At 43.4% G+C, this 13,949-nt stretch overlaps 1 protein-coding gene across 5 annotated transcripts in view; it reads right to left on the bottom strand.

The window, feature by feature from the left end:
* Window positions 1–13,949, bottom strand: part of SLC24A2 (solute carrier family 24 member 2) — a 195,800-nt gene that overhangs the window by 80,221 nt on the left and 101,630 nt on the right. For 4 of the 5 annotated variants that reach the window (XM_032797550.2, XM_032797549.2, XM_032797553.2 and 1 more), the window contains 2 exons: window positions 11,587–11,625; window positions 10,232–10,340 (listed from right to left, as the gene is read on the bottom strand). In XM_032797550.2, the coding sequence (XP_032653441.1) occupies window positions 10,232–10,340; window positions 11,587–11,625 (148 nt within the window). The remainder of the gene's footprint in view (window positions 1–10,231; window positions 10,341–11,586; window positions 11,626–13,949) is intronic. The other variant, XM_075067304.1, reaches the window with a different exon arrangement.

Here is a 13,949-nt window from a genome sequence, read left to right as displayed (position 1 = left end):
CCTGTATAGCCCCGATTTTGACCAGCCGTTCATCCTGCAGACGGATGCCTCGGAGGTGGGGTTCGGGGCTGTCCTCTCCCAAGAGGTGGACGGGGAAGAGCATCCGGTCCTCTACATCAGCTGGAAGCTGTTCCCCGAGAAGAAAATTATGCAGTGGTTGAGAAGGAAGCCCTCGCGGCAAAGTGGGCTTGCGACGCCCTGCGATACTACCTCCTTGGGGCCCCATTCACCTTGGTCACCAACCACGCCGCCCTCCAGTGGTTGGCCCACATGAAGGACCATAACATGCAGCTGCAGCGCTGGTACCTGGTGCTGCAGCCCCATGCCTTCACCGTTTGCCATAGGGCCGGGAAGGATCACGCCAACGCGGACTTCCTTTCCCGCCTGGGGGGTATGGAAGGGTCTGGCCCCGCTCCACGGGAGCCAGCCTGGGGGGCGGGGGGGGCACGTGTAGTGAGGTGCCGCGGCTCCCAGTTGCGCCTGAGAGGGCCGAGCCCCTGCAGCCTCCAACGTGGATGGAGCCACCGCCGCCCGTTCCCGCCCCCCAGATGTCAAGGGGCGGGACAGGAAGTATAAAAGCATAGCCCTGGCACTCACTTGGAGGCTGGCCGCCGAAGAGACCAGACGTGGGTGGCCAAGCTCCCGCCCAGCCTGAGCTTCCCCGTGCCCGGTATCCTGAGGAGGACTGGCCGAGCCTGCCCCGTGCCCGGTATCCTGAGGAGGACTGGCCGAGCCTGCCCCGTGCCCGGTATCCTGAGGAGGACTGGCCAAGCGTGCTCCATGCCCGGTATCCTGAGGAGGACTGGCTGAGCCTGCCCCATGCCCAGTATCCTGAGGACTGGCCGAGCCTGCTCTGTGCCCGGTATCCTGAGGAGCTGCCTGAGCTTCCCTGTGCCCGGTATCCTGAGGATCCCATGGTCTGGGACCCACTGGAAGATGCCAGCAAGACACAGGTACCCAGAGAGGGGGAGGTCGGAAGTGGCCCGGGGGTAGCCGACCCTGGTTCGGCTCCCGAAGAGCCTGAACCAATGTCAGTGTGTTGCGGCCAGGATCCCCACTGACAGCAGCGACTCTTGGCCGCTACTAGGGCCCCGGGCCGGGACGCAGTGGAGTGGGAGGGCCTGCGTTCCCCCTGCCACCCGTCCAAGGGTGACAGACTCCCCCTCTCGCTGGCCTGAGGAAGCCATTCTCATAGACTAAGAGACTATTTGTCTGCTCAGCCCCTGCTGAAGGGCCTGAGCTCTGAACTGCTGATTGCCCCACCCTGACTGGCCCTGGGTTTAGAGACTATTTGTTTGCTCAGCCCCTGCTGAAGGGCCTGAGCTTTGAACTTCTTATTGCCCCGCCCTGTCCCAGGGCCTGGGCTCGGAGACTATTTGTTTGCTCAGCCCCTGCTGAAGGGCCTGAGTTTTGAACTGTTTTTTGCCCTGCCCTGCCCCAGGGCTTGGGCTTAGAGACTATTTGTTGGCTCAGTCCCTGCTGAAGGGCCTGAGCTCTGAACTGCTTATTGCCCCACCCCGACCCAGGGCCTGGGCTTATCGATTATTTGTTTGTTTAACCCCTGCTGAAGGGCCGGAACCTGGAACTCTTTGTCGCCTGTAGTGAGGTGCTCTGGCTCCCAGCTGCGCCTGAGAGGGCCGAGCTCCAACACCGGATGGTTACACGGATGATATCCCTTCCACAGAATTTTAAAACCAATGTATAGAATTTAATAGAGAATTATATCCTTGTTATAGAATTCTATAGGTTGATTTAAAAATTCTATAGAAACATAACTTTCTCTTTTAAATCCTATTGGATTTTTTCATACAGCCTGGTGTTTTTTACCACTTTTCTATTTTTTTTAATTTGATGTTCAAAGAAGATCCCTGCTTCCCTGTGTTAAATTGGTGAAGGGTCAGAATTTAAAATACCTAAGGTTACTTTAGCCTGAGATCTGTATATCTAAGTACAAAGTGTGAAAGGTAAGATAGAGGCACAATGAAATGCCCTTTTGTATATCAAAAAAACCATGAAAGGTCTTTGCAGACAGATCCTGAAAAGAGATTTCGCAGGTTTTTATTTCCAAACATAAAAAACAAAATAACAAAAATAAAACAAGTTTCTTAGAATAATGACTAAGCCATAGTAGTATGGTGTCCAGAAGATTAAGACAATCAACCTGTGAAGCACTTAGATACTACAATGACGGGCGCAATAGAAACCCGCAAAATAGATAGATATGGTAGATGGCTTGACCTGTGTAATCACTGTGACCATTTAACAGCAGTATTTGAACAAGAAAGAAATTGTAGAGACTGGCAAGAAGCTAGAACACAGGAGAAGAGGAAGGGTGGGATATTCACAGACCTATAAGTTGCTCCTAATAAAAATAAATTGAGGGATTTTCTGCAGCTTCCCAGCAGTAACGGCCCGATCCAAAGTCCATTAAAATCAATAGGAATCTTTCCACTGACTTCAATGGCCTTTGGATCAGGACCTAATTATACATGAGTCAGTACACTGAGTCTGATCCTGCAGCCCTTTTTGTCATGAGTAATATTGATAGAAGTAATTCATCTGACTTCATCAGGACTATCAAGTGAGAAAGGGTTGCAAGGTCAGCACTTAAGCAGTAACGAATTTGGCACAGGACATTTCCTGGAGATTAATGACTGGCTAGGAATAGTAGATGATCTGAAGCGCAGCCAATCATTAATCTTAATCCCCAGGAAATGTCCTGCTGCAAGGTCATTATTGCTATAATAAGATAAAAATGGAAAAAAAACCAGTGCCACATTGATTTTGTTTTAGTGATGCAATTTCAATTGATATGCAGAGATCACTTCTAGCTAATGAAAGTCCTGTACATTTGCCAGTCAGAGTGGTTAAACTGATATACTGAACATCTACACTATGGCCAAGATTTTCAAAAGCAGAAGCCTAAATTAGGCTTTTAAATCCACATGTGGAAACCTACCTGATTTTCAAAAGTGCAGAGCATGCAACAGCTCCCATAGATATGAGTAGCTGTCATTAATTATTATTAATATTTGTATGAAACTCACATGTGTGTTAGGAAGTTTGCAAAACAAAGAGTCGGAAAAAATTCCTGCCCCCAAAGACCTTACAATCTAGAATTCAGACACGACACGACAAGCAAAAGTGAGAATAAACAGGAGGGAAATGGGGAGAGGAAGGACAGGATCACATCAACAGAATCACGTGGTCGTGACTAATAATTCATATATATTTTGCGGTGCGTAAAAATTGCTTTTGTTATTTTTTAACATAATTGCAATTTATTTCTTGTTTTCTTGCCACAAGAAATGAAGTTTTAAGTGTCTGAATAGTAATAGTGGTGGCTTGACAAGTGAATTATTCAAGTGTGAATACTATTAACTATTTTCACTTAAGTACATTAGGTGCCAAGGCAAATATTAGGTCACATAGATCAAACTAACTTTTTTACTTAACAGACCAACTCTATGTGTGCATTCAGACCCATATCTGCTGACTTTCTTTTCATTCTTGGTAGCCTTACAAAGCCATCACAGGTCTTGGAGAATGAGCTAGATTCTTTTCTGGCACATTCATTTTCTACACATTGTTAACTGAATTACAAGTGTAGAATTTTTTTTACTAATGTTGATATATGAGCTAGAAAAAAAATTAAAAACATGACTTGCTTTTCCAAACCCAGAGTGTCAATGTTGTAGAAGGTTTAGTAAAGATCTGTAGAACTCTCCATGTGTCTGCTTTACAAACCTCTTGGAATGTAGAAGATCTGAAGCCCTGAGACTGAAGTCTCTCTCTGAAGATGTTTGAACATAAACTTGGTAAACCATAGCAACAGAATATGAAATCAGATAGTTATTTTCACATGCTTTTCCTAGACACAGCCTAACAGTCATTACTATATTTATGGGCAAATCAGGGTTAAAATCCTTGTCCTATTGAAGTCAATGGGAGTTTGATATTTGCATATGCAGATAGTCATTATGGTGCCTAACTAGTGATCTGTACATTAAATTCGTGTGGTCTATCACAGTAATTACATATGCAAATGTAGGCATGCAGTTCACAGACATTTTTGCATGTGCAGGTAGGTTTCTACTTTTTGAAAATTTAGCCCAGTGCTTCTCTGTTAAATGAAACAAAAATGTGACTAGACTTTCTAAGAAATCCAGTTAGAAGCCAAGAGATTGTTCAATTCCAATTTGTAAAGTAAAATCATGCCAGGATGGACATGAAGGCATGGAAGAAAATATGGGAAAGGTGACAGAGATGATGGAACACTGAAGGAAGCTTCCTCGGATATAATTTAAGATGAATGCAATAACCACTAAGCAATGCTATATTAAATAGTATTGACTAAATATTTATTTTACTAACATGGATTAACTACTATATACAGCAAAACATTATTGAGTTATTTGCTACAGTAATTACATGATCTGATTTTTAAGAGAGCCCAGCACCTACAGCTCCCAAATTAGAACACAGATTTAGAAAGCTCTCCTTTGGAGCAGCAGAGAATCCTGTGGCACCTTATAAACTAACAGACGTTTTGGAGTGTGAGCTTTCGTGGGTGAATACCCACTTCGTCAGACGCAGGTAGTGGAAATTTCCAGGGGTAGGTATATATATGCTAGCAAGCAAGCTAGAGATAACGAGGTTAGTTCAATCAGGGAGGATGGGCCTGTTTCTAGCAGGTAGAGGTGTGAAAACCAAGGAGAGAAACTGGTTCTGTAAATTGGCAAGCCATTCACAGTCCTTGTTTAGTCCAGAGCTGATAGTGTCAAATCTGCAATGAACTGAAGCTCAGCTGTTTCTCTTTGAAGTCTGGTCCTGAGTTTTTTTGCTGAGGATGGCACCTTAAGGTCTGCTATAGTGTGACCAGGGAGGTTGAAGTGCTCCCTACAGGTTTTTGTAGATTGCCATTCCTGATAATCTCGATTGTGGTCCATTTATCCTTTCCGTAGTGACTGTCCGTTTGGCCGCATGTACATAGCAGAGGGCAATGCTGGCAATGATGGCGTATATTCATTGGTGGAACGTGCAGGTGAATGAACCAGTGATGATGGCTGATCTGGTAGGTCCTGTTGATGGTGTCGCTGGTGTAGATATGTGGGCAGAGCTGGCATCGAGGTGTGTTGATGGATTGTTTCCTGAGGATGAGTTATATGGTATGGGTGCAGTTTCTGGTGAGAATACGTTTCAGGTTGGCAGGTTGTTCTGTGGGCAAGATTGGCCTTCCCACCAGACCTGTGAAAGTTTGGGCATCATTGTCTTTGTTTGCTGATAGGATGCCGATCAGGACACCTGATCAGCTCCTGTAAGCAAACAGGAAAACATCAAAAAGAGCTCTCAACCTGGAGACTTCTTTATACAACTGCATAAAAAACGGACTTCACTAAACTAAGAAGGAGATCTACAGCAACTTCACTTCACCTCTTACAAAGGAAAAAGGACTGTAAGCTGTCTAAACATCCTACCTGCCACATGGGGGAAAACCGTAGTACCCTAACCACCCAGCAATATCGTCATCTATCCCTACACACTTAGCCAGAAGAAAAGTCTGTCCTATCTCGGGGACTCCTTTCTCTGCACCCACCAACATGATACAGTTTCTGTGGCGATCTGGAAGCCCTACTTTCGCGTCTACGACTCCAAGAATACTTCAGGACAACACTGACAGTGCATGATACACAGGTACCCTCCCACACAACAGCACAAGAAGAGAACCACATGGACTCCTCCTGAGGGTTGAAATGACAGTCTGGACCTATACATTGAATGCTCTCCACCGACGTGCACAGCAGAAATCTGTGAAAACAACACCGCTTGCTCATAACCTAAGTCATGCGAATGCAATGCCATCCACAGCCTCAGAAACCACTCTGACGATCTATATCAAGAGGCTAGTAAAGGAGGTGCTGTTGCATCATGACAGGTCTGCCATACAAGAGGCCGCGACAACTCTCCAATACCAATTCTACAGGCCACTTCCTCAGATCCACTGAGGAATCACTAAGGAACTGCCATCTACTCATGACACTCCCTACACTAACACCGGAACAATCAGCATACCCTTAGAGCACGGACCAGGGTTATTCTATCTACTACCAAGATCCAAAACCTGGAAATCCTAGTGCCCATAATCTTGGCAATGGCACTCTCACTGAAGGACTGTCTGGATATGTGGACTATCTACTCAGACCTATGCACAAGCACTCCAGCTATCTCGTGACACCACTGATTTCCTGAGGAACTCAATGCTTGGTCACCTCCCAAAAACACCATTCCTAGCCACCCCCATGGATGTAGAGGCTCTCTACACAAACTCCACACACAGATGGAATACAAGCTGTCAAGAACAATTATCCTGATGATGCCACAGCACAATGAGTTGCTGAGCTCTGTGCCTTTATACTCACACACAATTTTCAAGTTTGATGACAATATATATTCCAGATCAGTGACTGCTATGGGCACGCATGGCCCACAATACGCCAATATTTTTATGGCTGACTGACAACGCTTCTAGTTTGTCACTCATGCCCTTCTCTACTCGCTACATTGCATGATCTTTCATCTGGAACCTGGGAAGGAGACTTAGAGAAAAATTCCACCATGATTTCAAACAACTTCACCCCACCATCAACAGCCTGGACCAATCTACACGGGAGGTCCACTTTCTAGACACCACGGGAAAATAAGTGATGGTACCAGTAACCACCTATATCGAAACCTACGACCCTCATGTCCTACCTTCATGCCTCCGCTTCCATCCCGGGCACATCACACGATCCATTGTCTACAGCAAGCACTGAGGTCAACCGCATCTGCTCTACCCTAACAGAGACACAACCTACAAAATTCCACCAAGCATTCTCAAAAACTACAATACCGCACGAGGAAATTAGGAAACAGTATACAGAGCCAGATGTGTACCAGAAGCCTCCCTATTGCAAGACAAAACAGAAAGAAACCAACAGGACTCCACTGGCCATCACATACAGCCCCAGCTAAAACCCTCTCCAACGCATCATCAGGATCTACAAACCATCCTGACAATGATCCCACACTTTCAGGGTCATTGGGTGGCAGGCCATCCTTAATCCACAGACAGCTGCAACTGAACGTTATTACGTCTACCGAAACCTGCACACGCGTACCATAGTCAACTTAGCTCAAGGAACAACCTGCAAATAAACCTCGATGCAGCTCTGAGCCCACGTATCTACACCGCAAACATCACAGGACCTAACCAGAATGCCCTTACCATTCACTGGTTTCATTCACTGCACGTCCACCAATTTGATATATACGCAATCATTGCCAGCAATGCCCTCTCGCTATTGTTACATCGGCAAACTGGGACAGATCACTATGGAAAGGGATCAAATGGAACACAAATATGTGCAGCGAATGGACTAATCTACAAAAATGATAGAGAGCACCTTCAAACATCCTGGCACACTATAGCAGACCTTAAGGTGGCCTCTGCTACAAAAAACTCAGGACCAGACTTCAAGAAAATGGTGAGCTTCAGTTCATCTGCGAATTTGACACCATCAGCTCTGGACTAACAAAGACTTGGGTGAAATTGGTTGCCAATACAGAACACAGTTTCTCCTCCCTTTGGTTTTCACACCTTACTGCTAGAACAGGGCCCCATCCTCCCTGATTGAACTAACCTCGTTATCTCTAGCTTGCTTGCTAGCATATATATACCTACCCCTGGAAATTTCCACTACCTGCGTCTGATGAAGTGGGTATTCACCCACGAAAGCTCACACTCCAAAACGTCTGTTAGTCTATAAGGTTCCACAGGATTCTCTGCTGCTTTTACAGATCCAGACTAACACGGCTACCCCTCTCATACTTGACTCCTTTGGAGAGTATTCTAATGAGATGATCCTAAGTTCCTCTTTGGTACATGTTATATGGAGCAAGACTTGCAATGGGGAAGAATCATGGACAATGGTATATAGAGGAATGAGCTAGGCCTGAGAAACATATGAAATATGTTAGGCTAGGCAAACAGGTTCTAGATAAATAAAAACTGGCTGACCATTAATCTTACTTCTGAATCTTTATTGAGGCCTGTATTGGGGTTCAGTTAAGAAGTTCATGTGATTCCCTCTCCTGCTAGAACCTTCCAATTTTCCTTTGGTCTTCAGTCTCTCACTAAGGCCCTTCCCCTATTGACTGACTCTCCCTAACCCACTTTTCTGCAGCAATCCTCTATGTAACCTCTAGTAACTCCTACCTTTAAAAATGAGTTCAGGAATCCCATTTGTGTCTAGGCTCAAGTGCCTCCACTTTGAATTTCTCCATACTCTAGCACATGATGTGATTGGAATAGTTAAACCAGAGTGTGCAGTAGCACAGATGGAGCTAGGGATCTACAAACTTATCTTTAAGGATGGGAGAGGAAAATGGAGGGATGTTGGGGGGAAAAAAAGTGTTTACATGCTGTGCTGGTGATATATCAAGCTTCTGGATGATGGAAGGTCTGCCTCACTGGTAGGTGGTGATGGGACCTGAGTTGGGACTGGGAAAGGAGTTGCAACATTGAGAATATCTGCTTGCTTTGACATTAATAGATTCATATCTATCCTCTTGTATGGTTATTCAGATGAAGGATTCCAAGTGGGTTGCCCCAATATATTTCCTAGTTTACTAGGTATGGTAATAGGACTAGGCACAGTTTGTGACTGTCTCTATGCTACTTAAAGGGGCAGATTTTGGCAGTTACATAATGTAGCATCTATTAAATGGAGAAGTGCAGCCTCAATTGCATCAATAGAGAGAAACCACAGGGCTTCTGTAAAATCAAAAGCAGTGGAGGCTGCTTTCAGGTGGATATGTGTTTTGTGTTCTTAGTGTCCTTGTGATAATGGTATAATTCTAACAAAAATGATAGCTATATTTTTTTTTTGGCAGATTAAAGCAACAAAGGGTTTGGATTTGCACTATAAACCTTTCTGAGTGCAGAATTAATGGTGTAGATAACAGAGGAGCTAAAAAATATGACACTTTCATTTTGCATAATAAGTGTTAACTTGCATGTCTGGAGAGTGAAATGGAAAGGGAGATTTACTGCTTTAAAATGATGCAGAGCTGCGTTTATTTTGTTTAGTTTTTATTGTGAAAAAAATACTTGCAATTTAAAAACATACCCAGTGAAATCTGATTTCTTGGTATGTACTATGAAGAGTAATTTAAATGTATTAGGGTGCTTCATATATTTTATAATCATTCAAGTTTGGAAGTGACCAGGGCTTTTGATATTCTTAGAGATTTAGGACCATTTGAGCCATTCACATCTTTTAGGAGGAATTATAACTTTGAAAAACACATGATTGCAGAAGACATACCTTATTGCAACAGGGAAACGTCATGTAATCGGAACACACACTTCACAAATAAATACCTGGGTTTGGATTTTTGGAAATCCACCTGAAGGGAGTGGTGGACAAGGTGATACTCAGATTCAAACCAAACCAATATACAGTTATGTTTTCCATCTAGAGGATCACACAGTGAACATATTACTCAGTACTTTGATAATATCAGCAAAAGTGTGTGTGTGTGAGAGAGAGAGACAGAGACAGAGAGAGATGTGTGTGTGCGTGTGTGTGTATGAGAGAAAGATGGGGTGGGAGTGGGTTTCAGATCAATAATGGCTCTGAGTTGATTGTAGATAATCACATTCTATCTGGTTTCAGTGAATATCCATCCAAAGCCAAGATTGCAATATCTCAATGTAATCTACATTCCATATTACAAGTTAGTTCCATGTTTCGCTTCCCTGTTATATACCGACATCAAAGCCAGGAAGAGAAAATTGACATCCCACACAAGTAGCAGTAAAAACATCTTTCTAATTTTTACATCCTTGCCCAACATGAACTCTGTTCAAGCCCAAACTAGACAGAGAGAGAGAGAGAGAGAAAGAGAGAATTGGTACTTACAGTGCATCCACCAGACAGTCATGATTATTATTGGTATCACAGTGAAAGCAATCCCTATATGTCACAATCCTTCATGGGACTGTATATACTGTGGCATTAGAGTGCAAGCCCTCTCTCAGAGATTGCAAAAAAAAACAACAAAAAACGAGCAAACCAAAACCAAAGAGAAAGAACTTCAGGTACAAACAACATTTTTGTAAGTAAAGGGGAAAATCTTTTTTTGTTTTGTTTTATATATCAGAGAAAGAAAAAAATTATTGGGATACCTTCAGCAAGTGGGTCGAGTGTGTGAATCATAAGCTGAAAGATGCTGTTTCTCATTAGGCTGTTGTGGAGAGATGCAGAGCTCCCGCCTCGCTGGAGACGTGGCTTGGTCTGAATGAAAAAGGAAAAGGAATTTAGCCTTTTCTTGAGAATGGATCCAGTAACCCTATAAGCTGTATTTATCTCCCAGTGAAAACATTTCTGATTTCCACCGGTCATGTTTTGTACTAAGTAATGTCATGTATACATCCCCTTTCATCCCAAAGGATCCACTGGTCATTCATTAGTAGACTGGGACTCAGGAGATGTGGCTTCAATTCCTGGTTCTGCTACAGACTCCCCCGACTTGTTGGGCAAATCAACTGACCCCTTTAACTTTGTCCAGCCTAGGATTTAAGGGTGCATTGTTAGAATGTGTAACTAATATATTCTAAAAGTCTAGAATAGACAAGGCAGTGTAGACTTTAGGTGCTAAATTTGTCAAGTTAAAACCTAGAGGGGATTCTTTTAGGGGAGAGAAAGAGCAGCTGACAGTCATGGCAATCTTTAGTTTCATTGTGGAACGATCTAGCTCTGTCCTGAAGTACACCAGCTTCTCATTTCAAATGCCTGCAGTCCATTACAGACCATTAGATATCATCAAAATGATGTAGAGAAAGGTAAAAAACCCACTCCATTTAAACGATAGCAAGAGAGACCTTATAGAAACAATATGTGCCTCTGCCTATGGTTTTCCATCAGATGCGGTTGGGAAGGTTGGAAAAAAAAATAAAGGACTTTCAGAATGATGATAAATAATGTGCACACATGTGCATGCACAGACACACAAAATAACAGAGCTAAAATAAAAGATCTTTAATATATTTTAACAGGCTTATAAACATCTAGAAGAGACTCTCTTTCCTGTGCCAATAACTATATAGTATAACAGCAGCTGCAGTTGTGCAGCCACACAGTTCTTAGAGAATACAGCCATTTTGTGGATGGCAATATTCAGAAAACATTCCATTTGGCTGGATAATAAATAATAATCAGAGCCAACAATTTGTAAAACTAACAAGCCTCTGACAAACCAATTTTAAAAAAAAAACAGCTGAAGGAAATATTTTGTTTTTAATGACAGCATGTACAGGGCACATACATTAATTCTTGGTGCCAAATGGAAAATTATAGAAACTGAATACCAGAATTAACTTGTCACTTTAACACTGGAACTTAATTATTTTTAATTGTATAGCAGCATTGGGGGCGGGGTTGGAGAAGGATGATAAGTTTATTAAAATGCTGAAGTGTGCCAAAACAAAGTAAGATTTGTCTCAGAAACAAATGCCCAGACATAAAAATACAAACTGCCTACCGTCAGTGTTTGGTCATCCTTGTCCCCAGCATTAGCTGGCTGCATGCATGGGAAAAAAAAAAAAAGAAATGTCACATGCATACATTTTCAGAGAAGAACATCAAACAATTGAAGAGGCAGTTAAACAGCATGTACTTGTGTACTGAGTGACATATAGATTCTATGGGCTAGAATGTGATTTCACAGCTCTGGAACTATGTGATGTTAAAGACCTTAAATATTCTGTAGGTACTAGGTAATAGTGGATTCTTTTGAAAAGTTCAAGCTGAAATGCTCCTGAAACCTCTTATCTTTGCCTCTGATATGTTACTGAATTTCAGGGTCTCAGTTATAGCCAGTTGTCTAAATACTGAAGTCCTCATTTTTTATACAGTCTTTAGTGAGGCAAACTCACATTGGCTTTGATGGGAGTTTGCCGGAATGTTGAGGGTAATAAACTCAGTAAAATAATGAAGGTTGGACCATTATTGATAATGATTCCAAATGATGATATCTTAAAAAAAAGATGTTATGAGTCATTATATGAGCTTATTTTTTTAAACACCCATCTTAATGGGACTCAGCAAAATGCCATTTAGCCCTAATTGTCAGGATCAAATAGTTATAAGCAGACAACATGGCAGCAGAGTATTGCCCTCCCATGTACAAGAATCAGACTCTGGGGTGAATTTTGAAGACATTGCAAACTACAAAATAGATGATTTGTGTCCCACAGATATTCTTTCACTCTTCTGAGCACAATAATGGCAAGACAATGACATTCATAGGATGAAAAACTGGGAAAGACTTTGGGTTTCTCTGCAAACAAGTCGACGCAGCGATCCCTAACCAATGTTATATGCCTGGGTTGTTGTGATGAACAAAAGATGTATTAGTGATGGTAGCCTGGATGTTTTGTGACACCACAGAACTATGTTTCTATAAATATTTTTTGGAGGCTTGTGATCATTGACAATAAACAGAGTCATAATGTTCTCTTAAATCTGCTGAAGCCCACAGTACAGTGTTAATTCACCAGAAAATACACACAAAAGCACTAGTGAACTATGATTAATAAAACACTGCATACTCTACCTGTGTTACAGTCAACCTCATGTGATTATGCCCCTTCCCTCAAAAAGCAGTGTTGTAAACCATTTCCTCCACACCAAGCTTTCTTTCTATCTATCAAACAGCTCAACAAATGGTGCTGTATTCTACAGCACAATCCCCAGGGGGAATTATCCAGTGCAATGAGCTCAGCTTTTTGACACACATCGAGATTAACTGTTAACATGCCTTTTCAGTTAGCGAATTTAACCTTGGGGGTTAAGTAGAAGAGAAATAATTATGAGCAAATACTGATACTGATTCAGTTCATTTTTGTTCCGCAGTGAGCAGAGGAAGAACAGGACTTAATTCTTATGTCCAAAATGTCCCCAGCTGAGAACATCAATTTGAAGAAAAGACTATGTGAGAAAAGGCTATCTTCTGGTCTGTAATGGATTCCCCCCATCTCTCAAGCCAGGCTGACTCAGTGCAAACAACTGGGAAATAGCACCTGGGGAGAGACCTTTTATTAGAACTTAAAGAAAAGAAAAGAAAATTTATGCAGTAAAAGGTCAACAAAATGTGCTCATTTATCTTTAGACAGTATTTTGATGAGTATTGTTTAATAATGGTGTGTACATATATGTATACATATATACATTCTATAAATATATATGTACACATATATTATTCACATATACTTTCAGGGGTTGTTATTGTATTATTCCTTCCCCACAAATCTGATCTGTGTTCATACTGGGGAAAATTCACTCTAAGGTGAAATTTTCACCTAAACAGGGACAAGGCCGCCCGGAGGGGGCAAGTGGGGCAATTTGCCCCAGGCCCCGCAGGGGCCCCCAAGAGAGTGCTCTGGCCCCGGCCCCGCCTTCCCCCATCCCCTGGCACCTCAGTGTGCCGCGTACAGGAGCCCCCCTGGACAAAGCTAAAGTGGCGTGGCTCAGGCAAGGCCTGAGCTCCACCCCGCTCGGAGTTGCATGAAAAGGGAGTGGGACTGTGAGCTCTGCAACCCCACTGGAGTCACGCTGCTGCAGCACTGTCCAGGGCCGCTCGTGAACGCAGCGCACCGAGGCTCCGGGACAGGGCGGAGGCAGGGGTAAGCAGCATTGCAGGGAGCCGGGCGGGGGAGGTTGGCTAAGGGGCAGGGAGTCCTGGGCAGGGCACAGGGAGGGGGCAGGAGATATGGGGGGCGGTCAGGGAACGGGGAATGGGGATTGGATCATGGGCATTCCGGGGGTCTGTCAGGACTCAGTGGGGCGGGAAAGGGGTCGGGGCAGTCAGGGGACAGGGAATGGGGGGGTTGGTGGGTGCTGGGG

The sequence above is a fragment of the Chelonoidis abingdonii genome, chromosome 6 (assembly GCF_003597395.2).
Source record: "Chelonoidis abingdonii isolate Lonesome George chromosome 6, CheloAbing_2.0, whole genome shotgun sequence".
Taxonomy (NCBI): domain Eukaryota; kingdom Metazoa; phylum Chordata; order Testudines; family Testudinidae; genus Chelonoidis; species Chelonoidis abingdonii.
Note: the sequence above shows the minus strand (reverse complement) of the source record. Positions and strands in the feature narration are given on the sequence as shown.